Below are 20,934 nucleotides of genomic sequence, written 5' to 3' on the forward strand. Positions count from 1 at the left end.
CTAGTGAAATATGATTCATGTACTGTCAAAATAGTTCCCAATTCCTTCTTTTATATTGATCGACTAATCGACTAACTGCTTCAGCTCTATCGTTTGATCTTATCACAAGTGGGAAAAATTGAGATTTCCGTCTCTAATGCTGCATCTTTACAATATCACAGTAGGATGAATCTTTTGATACGTTGTGGACAAAGCCAGCCGTCAGTTACAGATCAAGAGGAAAAACAACGACTCAAAATGTGAGGAAAACTGCCCCTGAAAAGACTGAAAATATGCCTCTTTTTATCAGGTTTTATGGAGTCTGAAGATGAATATGAGAGTGATCGCTCTTACCTGAAGCCGAGTCAATGAATAGAGAGAAACGCGTCTGTGAAGCTCACCAGCAGTGACTCTGATTGGGACCAAACTAGCTGCTTACTTGAGAGCGAGCGAGTGAATCGGGCTCCTAGCAACTGCTGCCAGTCAGGGAGGGATGAAGAGGTATGTAGCCCATGAAGGAACGAATGAGTGACGAATGAATGAATGAATGACTGAATGAATGAATGAATGATGAAGAGAAAGGACCACGCTTTAAATCCCTGCAGAGAAGGCTGACTACCTCCTGATTCCTGATACATCTGTGCTGAAATGTTTCCTTTGGTGGAAGTGTTCTCTGGGCTACCCTGGAAACAACACTCATAATCATACTATATCTAATCTTTGGGCACATTACTGTTATTTTTTCCAATATACTACATTATAAATATGAAAAAAGACTAAATATAGTAAGTATCAATAGATTAAATAGCAAACATATGCACACAAATGCAGTGTAAAAAAGGAATATATATAATACAAAAACAGAATTTTTGTATTTTTCCTAATATTTCCAAAATCCTGACTTTAACTATTAATAAAAATGGGATTTTTCTGTAACTAAAAAAAACATGTCCAAAGTATGTCCTGATCAGATTTACAGAATTCAGTCCATTCAGAACAAATAATGTGGTCATTTTCCGTATGACACTAAATAAAATCTTTGGGCACCGATGCGTATAGAGATGATGAAAACAGAAACACAGCTGCTCAAAGTGTGTGTTGTTGTGCCGAGAGCTAAATCAGCTAATGAGGAATGATGCTGACTGTTGCTAAGCTGCTTTAGGGCTACAAATAATAACTATATGTTATTAGCAATAAATCCTGTGATTATTTGATAAATTACTTGATTCATTTAGTCAAGAAAACAAAAAAAGTCTGTCACAATTTCCGCTGGCCAAAGGCGGCGTCTTCAAATTGCCGTTTTTGCCCGAAACAACAGCCCCAAACCCAACAATATTACATTTTTAATGACATATTTAAGAAATAAGAAGCAAATCTTCATATTTCAGTGACAACGGTGAAAACGGGGACTAATCATGATAAGTAAAACAGCGGGCTGTTCTCATACAGCGTTCATAGCTATAAATACGAAAATTAATGTGCAACAAACACCGACCTTTTAGCGCAGGATGATGGATTTGTCACGTAACTTGCGTACTTCAATAAACGCATTTACATCGTTAAAGCGACAATCTTTTCCGAAACCAAACCAACTACGTTTGTTGCCTAAACCTAACTAAGTTGTTTCCTGTGAAGACGGCGCTTTATTTTGAAAAGACTGAATGCATGTAACCAGCGGGACATTCGTAGAAAAACCTTTAGGAGAAACTTTTACTTAAGACATCATACAAATGTTTGTATGAGGATACGCAGAAAACAGCAGGAGCCAAGGCCAAAAACAAAGACACCATCAGCTAACAATGTTCATGAAGAATGAAGAAAGAGGCACACCGGTTGATGTGTTAAACAGCATAATCACATGTTCATAGCTCCTCCTCCACATTTACCTAAATTGAGATAATAGTGGCTTGTTTACATTTTAGGCAAAAATTTGCTGCCACTCTCCTCCAGAGAGCCTCGATCGGTGTGTTGTCTTCTTCGCAGGACAGAGACACAACCGTTAACGAGACAGAGGAGAAGATGTCCGAACCCGCGGCGTCCCACCTGCTATATATTGGTGCTGTGGCGTCCCGGTTTGGAGACGAGCACCAAAGTAGGACGTAACTGCGGGACGGAGCAACTTTCAGACAACCTTGGCAGAATGACTAAGCTGTTCGGGCCAGAAGAACAGAGACAGGAAGTAAATGGATGCAGCTGGGGGTCATTTGGATGTTTTTGTTTTTGACACTTTGGCACAAACGCCAAAGTCATACCAACAGAATGTGAACGATGTGCATTAAAGCCCGAGGGGATTCAAAGACATTCAGTTTACGATCAAATGAAAGGAGAGAAACGCAGGAAATCCTCACAACTGGGAAGCTGGACCTGGATTAAGACAAAAATGAAGACCTGAATCAGGAAACACCTGACGAAAGAAAACGTAAACAAGACAAAGCAATTCAACACGTTGGCGCTTTGACCGTTTTTGCCGAGGTTTGCTGAATTGAAGAGAGGCTTTAAAGCACTGGCATTGAGACATCAGACTTCATTTGGTGCTTCATCAAACACGAGTGCCACACCCAAGTCCTCTGGTCACAGACTGCTTTGTTCTGGCTCTGGCCACTACTGCCTCTCTCTCTCTCTCTCTCTCTCACACACACACACACACACACACACACACACACACACACACACACACACACACACTGCCAACAGCATAATGCAACAAACCAGTGGCAGACAGCAGGTCACACGCTCATTCCTGTATTCAAATTCCTCTCTTGCGTGTGTGTGTGTGAGTGTGTGTGTGTGTGTGTGTGTGTGTGTGTGTGTGTGTGTGTGTGTGTGTGTGTGTGCGTGCGCGCGTGCGTTCCGCTGCCAGCGCTCCTCAGCAGGACACGTCAATTTGGCAGCGAGTCCCGGCCGGTCCACGGCGACGGAAACCAGACGCCGCACAGACGGCACAAATACGAGGCGAGGCGCTTATTAAAAGACAACAGCTTCCAGGGGGAAGTGACACGAGCGCTGGTGGAGCGCGGCGCGGCGCGGCGCGGCGCGGCCTCCCGAGTCTGCGGGGCCAGGCTGTCAAAAGATGCTTGAGACCCGAGCCGCAGACGAGAGGGAGATGTGACATTATCGGCTGCCTCAAAACCCCAACATGACACGGTGCTAATTGCAGAGGGGCGAGAGTTTATCTTACCGCTGATTTACCCTCATAGGCGTTTTTTGTCCCCCCCCCCCTCCCCCCCCCCCCCCCCCCCCCCCCCCCCTCTGGCTGGCTAACCCTAACTGTGGCTGGCTTTAGGGGAAAGTGGCTCGCTGAGCTAGATCTGTCAATCTGAGCCGCGGCTCCATCCATCAAGCCGGCAACACGGTGAGACAAACAATGCAGCATCAGCAGCACAGCTGAAAACACGCGCTTCAAGAAGGCACAAGCCAGCGTTTTGGGCTCCTCTACGACTGGTTCCCATCATCCGTTCCACGCGCAAATTACAGCTGAAGTAGAAATCGGAATAAATAGCAATTTGAGATTTTTTTTTCGGTGCTGTTTGTGCACCACATCCTCTGAGCCTCCTGCCATTGTTGTCTTTTGGGTCCAGCTGCAACAGTCACGGTTTGGCTCCTGACTGCGCTCAGCTGCCCGACACTGAATTAAGAAAAGACAACAACAACAACAACAAAAAACAGCGTGCTGAGTTGGTAAAACAAAAAATAATTAATGAGATATTGTATTGATTGCTGCAGGGGAAAAAAATTCCCCTTTTTCTCGTCTTTCGACCTCCAGAGTGCAGGGTCAGCTGTCACACCGTGACCTCGAGGCTTTTAGGGATTCAGAGAACTGGTCAAAGACTCTTTGGCAGATGACTGCCGGCTTAATGCTCGGGGTCGTGTGGATCATGTGGACGGGATCTCTGAGCCCCGAAACCACCCAGAAGTCCACAAGAAGAGGGAGATAAAATAGAAAGACTTTAAGGGAAGTTACGGTTTCATTTAGCTTGGGTCTTAAACCTCCAAGATACTGTAAGACACCACTATCATAGCAAAATGTTCACTTATGTCTTCTGGAAACATTATTAGTTATGTAAATAATGCCATCTGAAGAGGGGAGAAAGTGATGGTTATGTTTTTGGCCCCTTGGCAAACATTTGATCCGTTCTATGTAATCTATTCAAACTGCATTGGCTGCAATTGGGGCCTTTAGACAGGATCCCAATCCTCTGGGATTTAAAGACATTATTCTAAAGCACCAACTTAAAACAGAAAATAATTCTTTTAAGTAATTAGAACAAATCTTGTTCATCAGCAAGAAGCGTAAATAATTCTGTGAAGAAGGCAAAGGGTATTAGCTAATCAGAGGGGCCGCTCTTCACGGAGCAAGGGGTGGGGGGGGGGGGGGATCAAACTACCGGGACAATGGCTGTGAAGGAGGTCATTTGGCATGCGGATCATAGACAGTAAATCGGAAAAGTGGACGGAAGTGACTGTGCCTCGAGTTCGTCGCCATCTTGGTTTATGGCCGATGCCATCTTGGCTTTTTTGCAACCAGAAGCGACACCAGAGACATTTTAAGGCAACTAAAAATAATTTCAATGAACCTCCACGAACTGAAAATATGGTGCGAGAGGGTTCAAGTTGTAAGACGAAAACACGAACAACTCCCTGACCAGCGACCTGTCAATCACAAGGTAGCCCCGCCCCTAAAGCATCCCCTGCTTTATGGTCTGTTTGACTCTAAATGGAGCATAATGTACTAAATGAACATCATGCTGTATTGAAGAAGACTGTAAACTAGAGATTGAGACCATAAACTCATGTTTACAATGTTTACTGAGGGAATAAATCAAGAGAGAAGTAGAGTCATTCTAGACTAGACTTCTATACGACCAGAGGAGTCGCCCCCTGATGGACACTAGAGAGAATGCAGGTTCAAGGCAGCTTCGCTTCGGCTTCACTTTTCAGACCCGGCGGTTGCCGCCTGAAGCGGCTGAGAGGCCCCTTCAACGTTTCCAAAGAACTCTCTTGCACAGTGATCGTTAGTGTGTCAATGGTTAAGCTACCTGCTGCAGGTTGCCATACCCCATTATATACAGAAGCTAGTAGAGGGATATACAAGAAGGCTAGAGGCACAGTCCTTTATTCTGCAGAGAGGGCCTGGTGGATTTAAAAAGGAATCCCTCAACATGTATTAACGCCTAGACTCTTTCTCATAATCATGCCTGTCAAACTCTCTGCTCTCGTCTCTCCATCTGTGATCAGCCAAGCAGGACGAAGCGTGGCGATGCCGCTGGGCGCTCTGTGCCCCGGGACGTGCCCGGGGGGGGTGGGAGGGGGAGGGGGGAGGTGTGGACGGATCAACGCCCTCACCAGCTGCTGCCTGTTGCACTAAACACAATCGTGACTTGCTCCCGTTCCCGACTCTCCAAAATAACTTCAGCAAACAAAAACCTGCGGCAATCGCACGACGACGAATCCGCGTTTTCACGCCTAAAGCGGCGACAGCCATAGAACGAGGTTAAATGAATTACACAAGAGAGATGAGAGAAGCTATAATGGACGCGGAAATTCACAGAGGGCTTTGAGCAGCCGGAGGAATAACAAACAGCAGCGCCCTGCTAAGAATCAAGTCGTGTCGGGATCAAAAAAAAGGACTTCTGCTATCACGCTAACGATCCGAGCCAGTGACACATACTACACACTGCAGCAGCTCCTTCGAAGGAGGCTGTGGAAAAAGTGAAAGTGATCCTAATGCTGGTGGACAGCCGCACAAGAGAGAGGTAGGATTTGTAGCCGGCTTGTCTTTTCTGTTCTGGACACAGTTTCTTTGAGTGTTTCCTCTCTGAAAGAATACGCGAAGCCCAACGAGGAGAACGTGTTTGTGAATTAACCTCGTCTGTGGATGAAGGCTTCAGAGGAAGAGAGAGAAGAGGAAGAAAGAGGAGCGTCTGCGTGAGGTCGTCCGATTCGGTCCGATGGACGACACTTTACCGCTCAAAAGAGTCAACACTTCTCAGTCTTCCTGTCACGCCTGAGTGTGAGGTCAGCGGGTCAGCAGGATCCTTTTCAGACGCTAAAATTACTGAACGTTTTATATCTCAAGTTTTTCAAGCTGCATGCATTGTGTATAATAGAGTGGGTTTGTTCGGAGCAATAAAAGATAGGTTGAGTCGAAAAGATGTGACCAGATGTGGCCTGAGTACATCAGCAACATCCATACAAGAAGTGGCTTATGAGATATAATTCTTTGCACTTGACTTTCTCACCATGTCTTGTGGCGTACTCGATTGCTTTTGAAGATATGTTTCTTTAAAACACAAAAAAAACAGATGAGCAATATCTACATTCATTAAAAATGTTTGGATAACAGTGGAGCTTTATGGCACAGAGGAATAAGATACTATCCGGCTTTGGGTACCAAGACAATACTAGTTTCCATGATCAATTCCTTGCTAGTTTAGTTTAGATGCATTTAATATCTAAAATGTCACATATTTTGGCGTCCATCAGAAGCAAACAGCAAATGCTCAAGTTACAACTTGGCACAGCTGTATGACAAAGAACAGGAAGCGGCCTCAATTGTCCAGAATGCATTGCAGCCTCATGATTGTTTTGTTTTTAAAATGAGGGCTGTGAGACTTTTCTTCTCTCACTCCACATTCTACAACAGCTACACCCAAACAACGGATCGACCGTGCAGCTCGCTGCAACCAGATCACGCTCGGGTCAACTGGGAGAAGCGTTGAAAAGCATTCTGGGAAATCAGAACACCGCACTTACATTCTCTGACGGACGCCAGTGATAACAATGGAAACCTGACTGCTCTACCGTCGTGTCTCCTCGAGTCCTCCCGTCTGCGTCAGGACAAAGACGGACGCTATTTAAGATGGCCAACACACACACACACACACACACACACACACACACACACTCTATAAATACAGCTGGTTAGAGATGCATATAGGCACACTGACATGGTATGCGAGACATTGACCTCATCCTGGTATTGTCTTACATGAAGCCTCGAGCGTTGCGGCGGCAGGTTGGAGCGTGATCGGACCGCTCGAGCGAGGAGGACACTGGGACACAGCGGCGACGACGGAAAAGACATTTTTCTTTAAAGCCAAGAAAAGTTCAAGAGGTCAGACGAAACAGAAGAGCGGGTCAGCGGGCCGGTAGGTTGAGACGATTTGTTTTGTTTTGTTTTATCAGATTCTTTAGCTCCCGCCCTGAATCTGCCGATGAGCTCATCTCCGTCATCTAACACAGACTTCACCACCACAGCTGGTGGATTATGAAGTGTCTGAATGTCAGTTATGAAAGGTCAGCTATGAGATCATAAAGGAGAGATGGTTTTTTTTTCCATTCAAAATATCAAAGAGAACACTTCCCTGTGACTCCAGTGTGGTACATAAACGTGACAATTCACGTCGCAAAGCGTTGCTTCCAACCAGCAATTACATTTATCATCACGGGATAATTGGGAAAACAATTTTAGTACTAATTTCTAGGAGACAAGGTTGACAATTTAGTGCAAACTAAGTCATTTGGTTCAGACGCTTCTCAGTCAGCTTTCAATCTGACTCAAAGGAAGCCGACCGACCGCAAGGTGCTGTGAAGATATTTTGGTTTCAGCATGAATTCAAAGGCTAAACTGCAATAAATCCATTGATCATTAACTGTCAAGCAAGCCATCTTTTAGATGCAGAAGTGTTTCTCCTCTTCTCTGGATCAAATAGGTACCGTATTGTATGGACCCAACGGACCTGGAGTGGTTCAGATGGACAGCCTATGATGGTGACAGTATCGTTAACGCTAAAGAAAAAGAGGCTTTCGGTCTATATGAATTATTAAAATGAATGACATTCCAATTCAAAACGTGTGGATGCTCTGCCTCCCGCCGTGACGCCTTCATCCGTCTGAATGAAGCCTTCTGGAGCCGCTCTGCTTCGTCCTCCGGGCAGCTGAACCTGTCACAGCAATGCTTTCAGTCCTGCTCTCAAGAGCTTCGCCACTTACATAAGAACCCCAATGAAATGTTCACGTCAGCAAAGTTGACATCGCATTAGGGGAATATCCAACCCCCCCCCCCACACACGACTGAATCAGCAGCCACACCTGTAATGACTTTACCCCCCCCCTCCTCCACCCCCAGTGGTGTTTCATGAACATTGCCACACATGCAGCCAACGGCTCCCCTCAGCGCTGCTGCCGCTCAGCCGGAGAAGGAGGAGCTTCTTTTGGACTTGCGGACAGAGACCTCGGGGGCCACTGCTGGTCCGGTCTGGTCTGGTCTGGTCTGGTCTGGTCCGAGGCCATGCAGGCCTGTTTTAACACGTCAACGGACTGCTGCTGCTGCTGCTGCTGCTGCTTTGAGTCGCTCAACTGTGATTAGGTAAATCCACCTGAACTGCTTTTTGCTCTATCTGCCTTTACAGGTGCCATTATTTCCTTCACCTTTCCTCGTTTACGACATCACACTTAAAGGCTTCGCTTTATATGTTCTGACACTCAAATGACCCACCTCTTCATCATCAGAGAGGTGATTTATCAGCTGGATATTTTACTATAATAATCCATTCATTGTTTGGTCATAAAACAGATAGAAATACCCAAGTTGACAACTACAAATTGCTTCTTTTTGTCCGTCCAGATGTCCAAAAACCAAAACATATTTAGTGTAATATCATATATGGCAAAGCAAACAGGCAACTAGTCCCACTTGGGTTGTGACCCCCACAGCTTTCACAACAATATACTAAACAACATATAAATCCACAGCAGCTGAACATCCTGGTGTCCAGTTGTAAAATAGATACAAATATGAATATAAATACAGTTTAAAAAGCCTCAGCCATGCCCCATCAGGCAGCAGCGGTGTGATGTAAGCAGCCGAAACGCCTCAGACATGACGAAGAATGTCACAACCGTCCGTCACAGCGTAGTAATGTGACACACACACACACACACACACACACACACACACACACACACACACAAAGCTCTGCAGCCTTTTTTTTTTTTTTGTTACAGCACCATTCAAAGCCCCAACCTTCCTCTGCGACAATAAACCCAACCAGCTCTGGATGAACCGAGCTCTTAACGGCATCATCATCATCATCATCATCACCACCACCATCCATTTCTACCAGTGCGTCACGTTTATCGCTACTGCTGCACCGTGTCACACTCACGCGGAGACCCAAACCGCAGCCCAGATGTGGCGTCCACATCTGTAACGGCACATTAACGCATTATGTAAGAAGGAGAAAAAAGACACAGTGTGACATTCATCCGAGGCGGCGGCGATGGAGGGGTGAGGTGAGGAGGGAGGGAGGGAGGGGGGGGGGGAGGCTGGAGCCCTGGGTGCGTGCATGGGCTGCTGGTGGGGAATTTGGACCATGCCGATCCATTTCCTCCCCAATCACACCCGCTACGTGGTCTGATGTCCCGTTTGAATGGGGGGGGGGGGGGCAGGAGGCTGCAGCTGATGGTGAATTGACAGACAGCGAGCGACCCGTAAAAACGGAGGTTTGACATTCCGCACCACGAGCTCAGCTGGTTCCGTTTTACTGACAGCAAAACGCAAACACTAAGAGGACTTTAAGGGGAGATAGAGAGAAATAAAACAAGAGGGGGGGGGGGGGACTTACCTCCTCCACTGTTCCGTCAGTCCTCTGCTCCGTAAATCTCCCCGCTACGAACCCTCTGTTCTGACGAGGAAGAGCAGCGAGCCGCGCGCCTCCTGTCCGAAAGGCTCGGGGTGGTTTTTTTTTTTTTTTTACCGCAGGGAAACGCTGTCGTGCGTAACAGTCCGCACCACGTATCCCGCCGCACAAATCTCCAAGTCTGCTGTAGATATGATCCAGTGTTTTTCTGATTCGCTTATCTCTGTGTGTGTGTGTGTGTGCGTGTGTGTGTGTGTGTGTATGTATGTGTGCGTGTGTGTCGTACTCCTGAGAGCTTCTGTTTTGGGTGCTCCCGTCACGTCGTCCTCCTCTCACAACTCCTCTCTCTCTCTCTCTCTCTCTCTCTCTCTCTCTCTCTCTCTCTCGCTCTGTCTCTCGCTCTCTCTCTCTCTTTTTCTTCTCGTCCACAATCGCCTGCCTGTCGTACCGCGCGTGCACTTGCGCTGCGCGTCCACGTCAGGGCCGTAGGGGTGGGAGCTACATCGCAGTTTTGTTATGGGCGGGTGGGATTTTGGCGAGGACCCTCCTCTGAGTGAAATAACCGCAATTGATTTCAAGCGAAATGTCAATTCAATTATGATTTTTTTTTTTTTTTCATTTATGTTAGTTTTCTTAAACGGAGTGATTCGTGTAGGATTTGATAACAGGCAGTGTCACTCAGCACATGACTGACATGACATGTGGGGGTGTGGCCAAAACTGAGGACACCCCCTCCCCAACGCACACACACACCTACACACACACACACACCTAAACACACAGATGCATGTGGGATGAACCAGACTGTAAAATCTCTTTAATATTCACATTGTATCAATATTGTGTATCTGTGAGGTATACTTGTGAAAACATCTCTAAAATGTGTTATTCTGCTACTTGTCTATACATATTCCCTCTAGAATTAATTACATAAATAGAAATACTACATGCACATTACTACTTGTTTTTAATAATGATATTAACAGTATTCCAATCAAAATTAGGGCTCAAAAGGCTAAAAAAAAAAACGCAAACATGTTTCCATATGTTCCCTAAAGTTCACTGTATTTAATCTATTTATACATTCCTTCACTTTGCTTTGTCTTGTTTTAAACAGTGCTCTCTGTGTGAACCGTGCACTATTTCATTTTGTGAGATAACTACTGATTTTCCCTTCAGATAAATGATGCACAAAGACTTGGTTGTTCACATGTTTGAGCCAGATATTTTGGACAAAGCCTTGGAAGTGAAGACAAAAGCCCTTCATCGGTCTACACATACAGTTGGCATTTCTTGTCTTTCTTCTGACATTTCCTGCACAATTTATCAAATCTATACTAAATTATGATGTATGATTTTGCATATTTGTTAATATTGTCGTTAAGAGTAATGTGTTTGTCATGTCACGTGAATGCTTTTAATGCTAATAAAAGGCTCTAATGCTCCCGATGCTGGTGGAGACCTGTCACCAAACATAATCTTAATCCTACGTTTTAATCCTACAGTGGGGCTGTTGTTTTAGCCATAACAGCCGCGTGGCTCTGTGGGATGGGAATGTCGGCCAGTGGGTCGGCTGGCCACCGCTTTGATCAAACGGAAAGTATCCCAACAGCTATTCGGGTGGATCGACGTGACATTTTGTACAAACTATTCATGCTCCCCAGAGGATGGGGCCTTTTCATATTTGTGATCCCCTGACTTTTCCTTTTCCTTTTTGGTATTGATGGAATTTTGCGCCAGTATTCATGGTCCCTACAGGACTGATTCTAATGACTTTTATGACCCTCTAACTTTAATTTGGGCCGAGGGTTTGAAGGCGGGATTAAAGGAAACACCGGTGCGCTTGCATCGGAGGGCCCCTTGATGCAGAAAATTGCCAGAAGATCAGTGATAATTCACTGATCCACTTCAGTAAGAATGAACTGGGTCCTGCCTCTGTATTGGTATACATGGTAAACATTACACCTGCTAAACATCATGAAGTGTTCATAGTGAGCATGTTAGCTCACTATGAAAACATGAAGAAGTGAGGGTCTGAGGTTGTTCCAGAGACAATGGAGTGTTTCTGTGACTTGAGAATGAGTAACAGGTTTTTTCCCTCTTGTCAAAACGGATCTGTCAGTTAAAAGGTCAGTGTCGTTTCGGTTTTTCTTATCACCGTGGGGGCGTTGAGTGAAATTCAACTCTTTTTGAGGCGCATAGAAATAACACGGATAGAGAATCTTTGGTGAATCTAATTAGAGAAGATTTAGCAGCAGATTTCGGGTAAAGTGCTCCGGGGGCTGCTTACTCTTGACAGACAATACCTCTGCTGGCAGGGGATTGACACTCTTTACCCTCGTGTGTGTGTGTGTGAGGGAAGAAACAGATCGCACACACTCCTGTGGCGGGTTTGAAAACATCCCACCTGTTTTTTCACGGGATCGGTTTCCAGCCTGGTGACATATTTACCAGCCAGACATTTTGAAAAGGAAATCCTCCCTTCGGCCCTCAAAGTTGGAATCCAACTCCGCGTCGGGGGGCCCATATTCAGGCCAACGTCAGAGTCCAAAATGACAGGAGCTTCTCATAAAATAACAGAGACAGTAGCTGAGGGCAGAGGGTGGGCTGGTGGAGACAATAGACTAGAAAGGTTGAAATGTTGGGTGAGCATAGCCAGGAGGCCGACGGGACTCTTCTGTCAACCAGAAAACTGAGACGGGATGGAGACAAAAAAAAGACAACAAAGGGGCCTCTTGGTATTTTAGCAAGTGTGACATTTGGACATTTATTTTTACTGTAAAAGAATCCGTATGATTATGAAGCTACAGCTAGCAGCTGGTTAGCTTAAGTGAGCGTAAAGACTGGAAACATTGGGAAACAGCTGCTAGTCTTGCTTCAATTCAGGGGTTACAAAGTCTGCTTACTGTACCTCTAAAGCTAACTATAATTAATACATTATATCTCATTAAAAGTGTAAAAACCACAATGTGTCGCTTTTAAACATGTTTCCAGTGATTATGCTAAGCTAGGTTAACCGGCTGCTGGCATGAAGGTGGAATCTATTTTCTTTAATGTCATTTTGTATCAGTACTTTTTCTGTAAATTTGGGATTTTAGAAACCTTTATATTCTACAAATAAACATTTCACATGGTGTCTATATTTTGGCAGATTTCAGCATTTTTAGAGTCAGTATATTTAAAATATGATTCCTTTAAGGCCAACAACACAAATGAATAAAGGATTCAGTATTTCGCAACCAACGTTATAATTAAGTTGGGCAATACAGTGATGACTCTTTATTTAATGGTGTGTAATTTCCTAGTCATTTACAAGAAATAGCAATGTAACCCGATACTAACTACAGTGGAAATAGAGAAATTCTGGGATATTTGAGTAACTAAAAGAGTTTAGTTGAGTGTTTTTCTTTTGGTGTTGAGTGTGGGATGTTAGTGGGACTTCACCTCCTGTGATTAGACCCCAAAACTGCTTTCATGTTGCCTTTGTGCCCAATGAACACGACATAAACAACTCAGGAAAAGGCAATAATCTCCTTCGGAATTGAGGAATTCCCAGATTCTCACACTCCACCTGAGATGACACACTGTTGTTCCGACTTCTGTCTCATGACACTGTTTCAAAATTCACTGGTAGTATCGTTTTGTGTCAAGGTTTCCCAGTTATGTCTCATGATGAAGCGGAGCAGACATTGTGACTCATTAAAACACAAAGAATAACCACCTTGGAAAAACAGTCGATCCAGTCGGCACGGTGATGTGGGAAATAAGACACATAGATAACAGATTATTTCCCAGATTCAAAACACCAAGCGGATGACTGTACAACCTGCTGTTATGGTTTAACCTTAACCTGAATCTTGATAGAAATTGTCTTTACAAAGGACCACAAGAAATTGACTTGAATTGGAAGCTAATTTTATGAAGAAATGGCGTCCGCGAACAAAGTACCGTTAGCTAGCTAACTTTTAAAGCAGCTAAAAATGCTTCAGCTTCTCTTTCATGAGTTTATATAATGATGCTTCAATGATGCTTCAATAGCATGCAATTTATGAATGATTAACATGGCGTGCACTGGCTGGTGTAGTTTTATGGTGAGAGTTAACTTCAGCTAGCTAGCGAGAGTTAACTTCAGCTAGCTAGCTAGTGAGAGTTAACTTCAGCTAGTGAGAGTTAACTTCAGCTAGCTAGCTAGCCCCTTCTAACTGCCCTTCTAGCTAGCTAGCTAGCTAGAAGGGCAGTTAGCATGCATGTATGAAGAGAATTGGATACAGCGTTGGAGTCGGGGCCCCGTTTTACAACCAAATGATTTAAACTATTCTAGTGTTCACATTTGGAAGTTGATTTACATTTTTAAGTTGCTTTTTTACAACATTTTGTCTCAAAAAGTTATTGATACCTTTACACCAGCAACGAATGCAATGCAGCAATTTATAATGTTATTAGTGGCACCTGTGTTTAAAATGTTTAAATGTCTGCAATGAAAAAGATCTATTTAACTTTCCCCCCCATTTGAGAAACACTGTATCGTGCAATAACATCGTAAAGAAATACAAATACTTGTTGTTTTGTGGAGCCTATTGACCTTCTACTGAGAGCAGATGGAAGGAATTGAAGCTGATTTTTTGGTTCACGCATTGTTGGCAGCTTTATACACCTGAAAGTGGAATGTTACAGAGAGAGCTTGACAGTATGACTGAGTGTGTGTGTGTGTGTAAGTGTTTGGTTTATCTGTGTCTCTATGCCACCCTCCTCAGAGTGATTGGTGGCTGGCCACCACAGCCTTCTATATTTCACCTGTGCTGCTGAGCACCTTTTGCCACCTTGATAAGTTTTATAGGGGCCCATAAAAATCCCTTTGAAGCTGGCTTCCACCACTGGCAGCTAAATAATGATTAAAACAACATAAGCCACTTTAGTGATAGCACAAAATTAGAAGGCCAGGAGAGACTGGACAGTCCACATCCATCACTCAGCCTGTATACGTCAAAACAATGTGGGAGACGAAGTCATGGAAAAGATGTTTTGAGTTCAGCTCAAATGTAGAAATTACAGTCTGTCGTGAGAACAATGTGAGACCTGTGTCAGGGGCCTTTGAAAGATAAATACGGTGACGGAGTTATAAACTCTGCATCTTCAGACGGATCCAGGAGGATCTGTGCGCCAGCTCCACAACGAGGTCAACAGAACAAATCGAGAAAAAAAAAAAACGCAGCACGCTCCTCATCGCTGAATAAACACTGCAGTGTTATGGGTTGTTTATTGAGGTGCTGCGGCTGCAACTGTACTGCGCCAGTCCTCGGAGAGAACAATGTGAGGATGTGATTATTTCTGATAATCTCAAGGTAAGCTGCCAGGCCGTGGCAACACTCCGATGTATAACTGAGAGGAAAAGCTCAAACAAGAAACAAAGAGGTTTGTTCTGTAAGGCGATTCATTAATGGACCAATGTATCAATCATTGGCTATACTTCTTATCATGCGACGCCTCTAAAATATAAAGTATTCATGTAAAGTATAGACAGTAGATCTATGTATCTGTACTGGATCCTCACCTTCAGGTGGAGTTTGCCATGTGTCAGGAAAGGAAAGATGTTAAAATGTCTATCTTGAGAAAATGTTTATTCATAACTGAGCAGACTTCTTGGCTGACAGAAGAGATGACTGTTTATGAGTCATCAATTAGAATCATGTTTCATGTGGAATGGAAATTAGCTGAGTAAGCTTCTAAGAATAGAGACTGAGCGCACTGTCTGATTGAAAAGGGACCACACGTGCACACACACACACACACACACACACACACACACACACACACACCACCACCTGACCAGACCAGAGGGCCTCCTCCAGACAAACTCCTGATTCGGCAGCTATGAGGACTTTTAAATCCCTGTAGGTACCACTTTAAAAGGAGATCTTTACCACACATCCAAGCCGAGGGGGCCTCCTAGTGGTGGAAATGATTAATTACACAAATACGCAGCCCGCTCTCCCCACAGCCAAAGGGACTGAGTTTTTGTGCATAAAAAAAAACATAAGTCACTGGTTCTAAATTAAATCACTTATAGCTTTGTCTGCTTTATTTTTGATTCCCCTCTTTCGTTTCTCCAGACTCATCACTTCCTGACTCCATGGCATGCAGAGGCCCTCATCTGTGCCATGTTACATCTCACCTGGCTCATAGCATCCCAGGCCTTTTCATTAACACAGCTGTTTCTTGTTTCTCATATGTACAGTAAGATGACATCGCATTAAAGGCTCTAAAAATCTAATTTATATTGTTGTTATTTTGTGAAATTAGTTAAATGAACTTAAGCCTCAGATGTGTTATGAATGCTATTTGATTTTGCTAAAAGACAGATTTGAAAAACCTGTCTTGAAACAACACTCACATGTCCATATGAACATTTAAACAGCTTTTGCTCGCTGTAATCAGTCCTCCTGTTCATACTGAGACGTTAATAACACGTTTCCATAGAAAGAGATGGGGACAAAATCCAGTCCTTGTTCCTTGTGGAAATACATATATTAATCAAACATATTGGGTGTCCTTTTTTTTAATCATTTGAATTTGTATTAATGTAACATTATACATAGATACAAAAGTGAAGGAGAAGTTGCATGAAGAGGGAATTACTACTAAAAAGACTGGAACTTAATATTCACCATATTAACTTCAACTAAACTTGATGGGGATTGTGTCGAGCAAAAAGCTGTTTCAATATGCATATCTGACTATTGTGTTAAGACACACTAGTTTATTGTGATTCCTACATTTAGAAAGTGTTGGATTTGTGATTTATACACTTCTAGTTTCATTTGTGGAAGCAACTTCAATCTGAGCGGCCACAGAAAGGAGAAATCTTTTTCTTCTTCTATATTTCGTAATATGAAAACACCACTGAAGGAAGTCACGCAACGTAAGAGCTAAGAATCAGAACTCACTTTCGTAATATGAAAACACCACTGAAGGAAGTCACGCAACGTAAGAGCTAAGAATCAGAACTCACATTTATTGGAACCACAATGACTTGAGTTATGAGTTGTGCTGACATCCCATTTAGTTTAGCAAGAATGTGTTGACTTGAAGGAAAATAGCAAACATGTCAAGTGTCATGTGACTGAAAATGTCTACAAAAAAGTGTGGAATGAAATCATTAGTGAGGTTATTGTTACATAGGATTTTAAATGTATTTCGCTAACATTATTGGGTATACAAAATGTTTAAGGTCATATAATTCGTCGCTACATATTTTCATCGTATTATGTTGACATTGCTTGTTGGTGAATGAAAAAGTTTCAAAGTAGTTTGGATGGAGAGAAGTCACAAAATAATATAAAAACTGCATACTGTTAATATCTTTAATTTTCCTCCACTGCTGATAGAAACATGTTCACACGCTGATGCTTGTTCATCAAGATAATAATACTTTTTAACAAAGGTTTTTCACTGCATTGAAAAACTATTAAATATTGTACCAATAAAAAGGCGATAAAAACAAAAAATTGTGCCTGAAATATTTATTTTTCATTATATACATACATATATATATATATATATATATATATATATATATATATACACACATATATATATACACACATATATATATATATATATATATATATGTGTATATATATATACGTATATACATATATATACGTATATATATATGTATATATATATATACGTATATATATATATATATATATATATATATATACACACACATATATATATATATATATATTAATTGTTGTCTAATTATCTCACTTCCTGCGTTTTTTTAAATATTTTTTAAATGTGCCATTTATGCAATAAATACATAACATAAATTAAAGTGGCGCGCCTACATTTCGTCGACGCAACGCCTTTCTGTGATGTCATCAAAACGCGCCCCACAGAGAGCTCTTTAAGCGGTAAGCATTTTTTTTTTTTTTTTTTTTTACAAATTGATATCCTAACACTATCGTAAATAACATCAACGTGTTCTCTCTCCATCAGTGTGAAACACATTCATATAAAGTCTCCGCTGTTAGCATAGACGGTATCGGTAGCTAACGTTAAATGTCAACGCATGACGCTGTTGCTAACATTCTGTTGATTCATCCCCCTTCGTGTCAACAGTCTAGGCGAAGAATGAGCCTTTTCTTAAACTCTATAAGTTAGTTATTACCGTAAATGAGAGTGTAATACCAACCCCTGTCAGTAGTTAGTACCGGTTAGCTAACCGGTACTAGTTTAACACCGCAGACTTTCACTTTCTCAACCAGCCGTAGACGGTCAAGCTAACTGCTCTTCACCGCCTTCGTTGTGTTTTGTTTCCCACAGAGCAAGAGTTCAACAGCAATCTGCAACAATGGTGAGTTTACTGTACTTTGTATGATGACGTGTATTTAATGATGTGCTGCGTGGCTTCTTCCTGTCTCTACTGTTCAGATGCTTTCTTGTGAGATAAAGTAAAGACAACGTCTCTGCAGCCTGTCAGCTCTTTGACATGAGATTTCTGTTTCCCGTCAGTCCCGTCGATATGATTCAAGAACGACCATCTTCTCCCCGGAGGGTAAGAAAAGAAAAGCATCTTGTTTTATTTTACTCTCTGGCCTCTGTGGTGCTCTTGTGTTTCCGTCCTGGTCTTGACGGCGCTGCGTGTCCTTCGCAGGGCGCCTCTACCAGGTCGAGTACGCCATGGAAGCCATCGGCCACGCCGGCACCTGCCTGGGAATCTTAGCCAAGGACGGAGTGCTGCTGGCCGCTGAGAGGAGGAACATCCACAAGCTGCTGGATGAAGTGTTTTTCTCAGAGAAAATCTACAAGCTGAACGAGTGAGTAGCTCCTGCTTAAAGCCTTAATGTTTACGCCTTGTGCAAAGGTTTGTCTTTCGCAATGGTCCTCCATCTTCCCGTGTCCTTGCAGAGACATGGCGTGCAGCGTGGCGGGCATCACATCCGATGCCAACGTGCTGACCAATGAGCTGAGGCTCATCGCGCAGAGGTAAGCTCCGGTCAGACACTCTGTCCTCTCAATTTCTGCTGCTGCAGCCGAGTGCCTCTGGTGGGACAGAATATGTACACACATGGACCTAATAAGTGATGATCTGCGTTGCAGGTACCTGCTGCAGTACCAGGAGCCAATCCCCTGCGAGCAGCTGGTCACGGCGCTGTGTGACATCAAACAGGCCTACACGCAGTTCGGAGGTACGAAACAAAAACGTACTCTTTGCATCCGAACTATTCAAACTCGAGGGATTCCAAAACCAGAAATAAGTCAAATTCAAACTGTCAACAGGAGTTCTGAAGTTATGAAGCTACTGAACATCACGTTTTTAAAAGAATTTGGTTGAAAGAAAAAAAAGTTAGAAGCACCACAGACCCTCGACATGAGTCAGTGTTGTAAAGCCCCCCCCGTGTGTGTGTGTGTGTGTGTGTGTGTGTGTGTGTGTGTGTGTGTGTGTGTGTGTGTGTGTTCTCGCCCGTCCTCGCAGGAAAGCGTCCCTTTGGCGTGTCGCTGCTCTACATGGGCTGGGACAAACACTACGGCTTCCAGCTCTACCAGAGCGACCCCAGCGGGAACTACGGCGGCTGGAAGGCCACGTGCATCGGAAACAACAGCGCTGTAAGAGAGTCTGTCTGTCTGTCTCTCTCTCTCTCTCTCTCTCTCTCTCTCTCTCTGAGCAAAACAAAGGAAATCATAAAACGGTCATTCCACCCAGTGACACTGGAGGGCGCTGCTGCTGCTGCTGCACAGAGTTGTTGACAATGAACATGCTGTGGCTCACTGAGTGCCGACTCCTGGGGCAGCTAATCGTGCAAGTCTTGATTCACGGCGGCTTTGCTAATCTCAGCGGCCCTTCACAGGGCTGCACACACAAAGCATTGTGGGTAACAGAGCCTCCTCAGAGCATTGGGTGAAGGAATATTCCCCCAACGCTGAATTCTTCTAATGAGACGCCACAGATTAGCTCGTGCGGGGATAACGTTAGCGGATGGTGTGTTTTAAAGAGTGACTTTTTGTTTTCTTCTTCTTCTTTGCTCGCTCTCAGGCAGCCGTCTCCATGCTGAAGCAGGACTTCAAGGAGGGAGACATGGCGCTTTCCTCAGCCCTCGCTCTCGCCGTTAAAGTCCTCAATAAGACCATGGACGTCAGCAAGCTGTCTGCAGAGAAAGGTGCAGATCTGAGCAGATGTGCAGATCCATGAACGGCTGTCAGGATCATGTATACATATAGATAAACCACAGGTGTCCATACTAATACAGTACTGTGTGTGTGTGTGTGTGTGTGTGTGTGTCGTTTCAGTGGAGATCGCCACGTTGACCCGCGAGAACGGAAAGACCTGCATCAAAGTGCTGAAGCAGAAGGAAGTCGAGGTGCTGATCAAGAAGCACGAAGCCGAGGAGGCCAAAGTGGAGAAGGAGAAGAAGGAGAAGGAGCAGAGAGAGAAGGACAAGTAGTCAGTCAGTCCAGTCAGAGTGTGTGTGTGTGTGTGTGTGTGTGTGTGTGTGTGTGTGTGTGTGTGTGTGTGTGTGTGTGTGTGTGTGTGTGAGAGAGAGAGATCGAATGTGAATCTTCAGGTGTGTTTGCATTTGTGATGTTTCTTAAAATAAATCCAGATGATGAATTATTGACTTGGTTTTTAATCCTTCTTATCGGTTTCAAATGAACTCTTTTACGTAATGTTCTAGCTCATAAAGTCATTATTTTTAGTCATCAAAAAGTTAAGGTTCTTCAAAATATGTCAGAAAAAGTCATAGTGTAGTACGTCGGAAAACAATCATGGTATAGTATGTTGTAAAAAAAGTAATTAAAGTGTCATATTCACGGTCAAAACAAGTATTACTTCTCAATCATGCAGTGATTTAACTAAACAGTTGAAGAAAATGAAATGTGACTTCAAAAGGTTTAAAACGGGTCATCGAGTACATTTCATCAGTGTGAACAAACTCCTAAATCCATGAAAACTAGATCCCATGTGCTCTCAGAGAGAGGAACATCTGCAGGAACTGTCAATCATCTTGAACCTGTTCTGGCGTCCTGCAGAGTGTCTCCTGGTTGGATGAAGATGATTCTCGTCCATCTGTAGGCTGTGAAAATCATTTCCATATTTACATTTATGGTAAGCCTGCGAGGTTCGGCGCTGATTTTAAAAGCCACGGGAGTGTTTCAGCCCATGAAAGGACCGTTATGACGTCCCATCATTTCAGTTTACGGCTGAAAAGGCTTGAGAGAGGTTCCTCTTTAATGGAGAGCGGACTGATCTGTAACCTGTGGATCGTTTATCCTTCCCGTTACTCTTATGAGACGCGTGGATTTACAG

At 43.6% G+C, this 20,934-nt stretch overlaps 2 protein-coding genes across 2 annotated transcripts in view; one reads left to right on the forward strand and one right to left on the reverse strand.

Moving 5' to 3' along the window:
• LOC137886273 (unconventional myosin-IXAa-like) overlaps positions 1 to 10,056 on the reverse strand; it is a 79,072-nt gene extending 69,016 nt beyond the window's left edge. Inside the window, 1 exon segment of the mRNA XM_068728669.1 lies at positions 9,606 to 10,056. The gene's annotated coding sequence lies outside the window, so the exon portion shown is untranslated.
• A 7,429-nt stretch (positions 10,057 to 17,485) lies between these two features.
• Positions 17,486 to 20,238, forward strand: LOC137886326 (proteasome subunit alpha type-4). The gene is made up of 9 exons (XM_068728748.1): positions 17,486 to 17,539; positions 17,952 to 17,982; positions 18,141 to 18,183; positions 18,283 to 18,445; positions 18,537 to 18,614; positions 18,729 to 18,817; positions 19,105 to 19,235; positions 19,663 to 19,786; positions 19,917 to 20,238. The coding sequence occupies exons 2-9, from the start codon at positions 17,980 to 17,982 to the stop codon at positions 20,069 to 20,071; spliced, it is 786 nt and encodes a 261-aa protein (XP_068584849.1). The 5' UTR covers positions 17,486 to 17,539; positions 17,952 to 17,979; the 3' UTR covers positions 20,072 to 20,238.
• Positions 20,239 to 20,934: the final 696 nt, after the last annotated feature.

This window comes from Cebidichthys violaceus, unplaced genomic scaffold (genome assembly GCF_023349555.1).
Source record: "Cebidichthys violaceus isolate CVI_PGR_0920_01 unplaced genomic scaffold, fCebVio1.0.p SCAF_100, whole genome shotgun sequence".
Lineage (NCBI taxonomy): Eukaryota > Metazoa > Chordata > Actinopteri > Perciformes > Stichaeidae > Cebidichthys > Cebidichthys violaceus.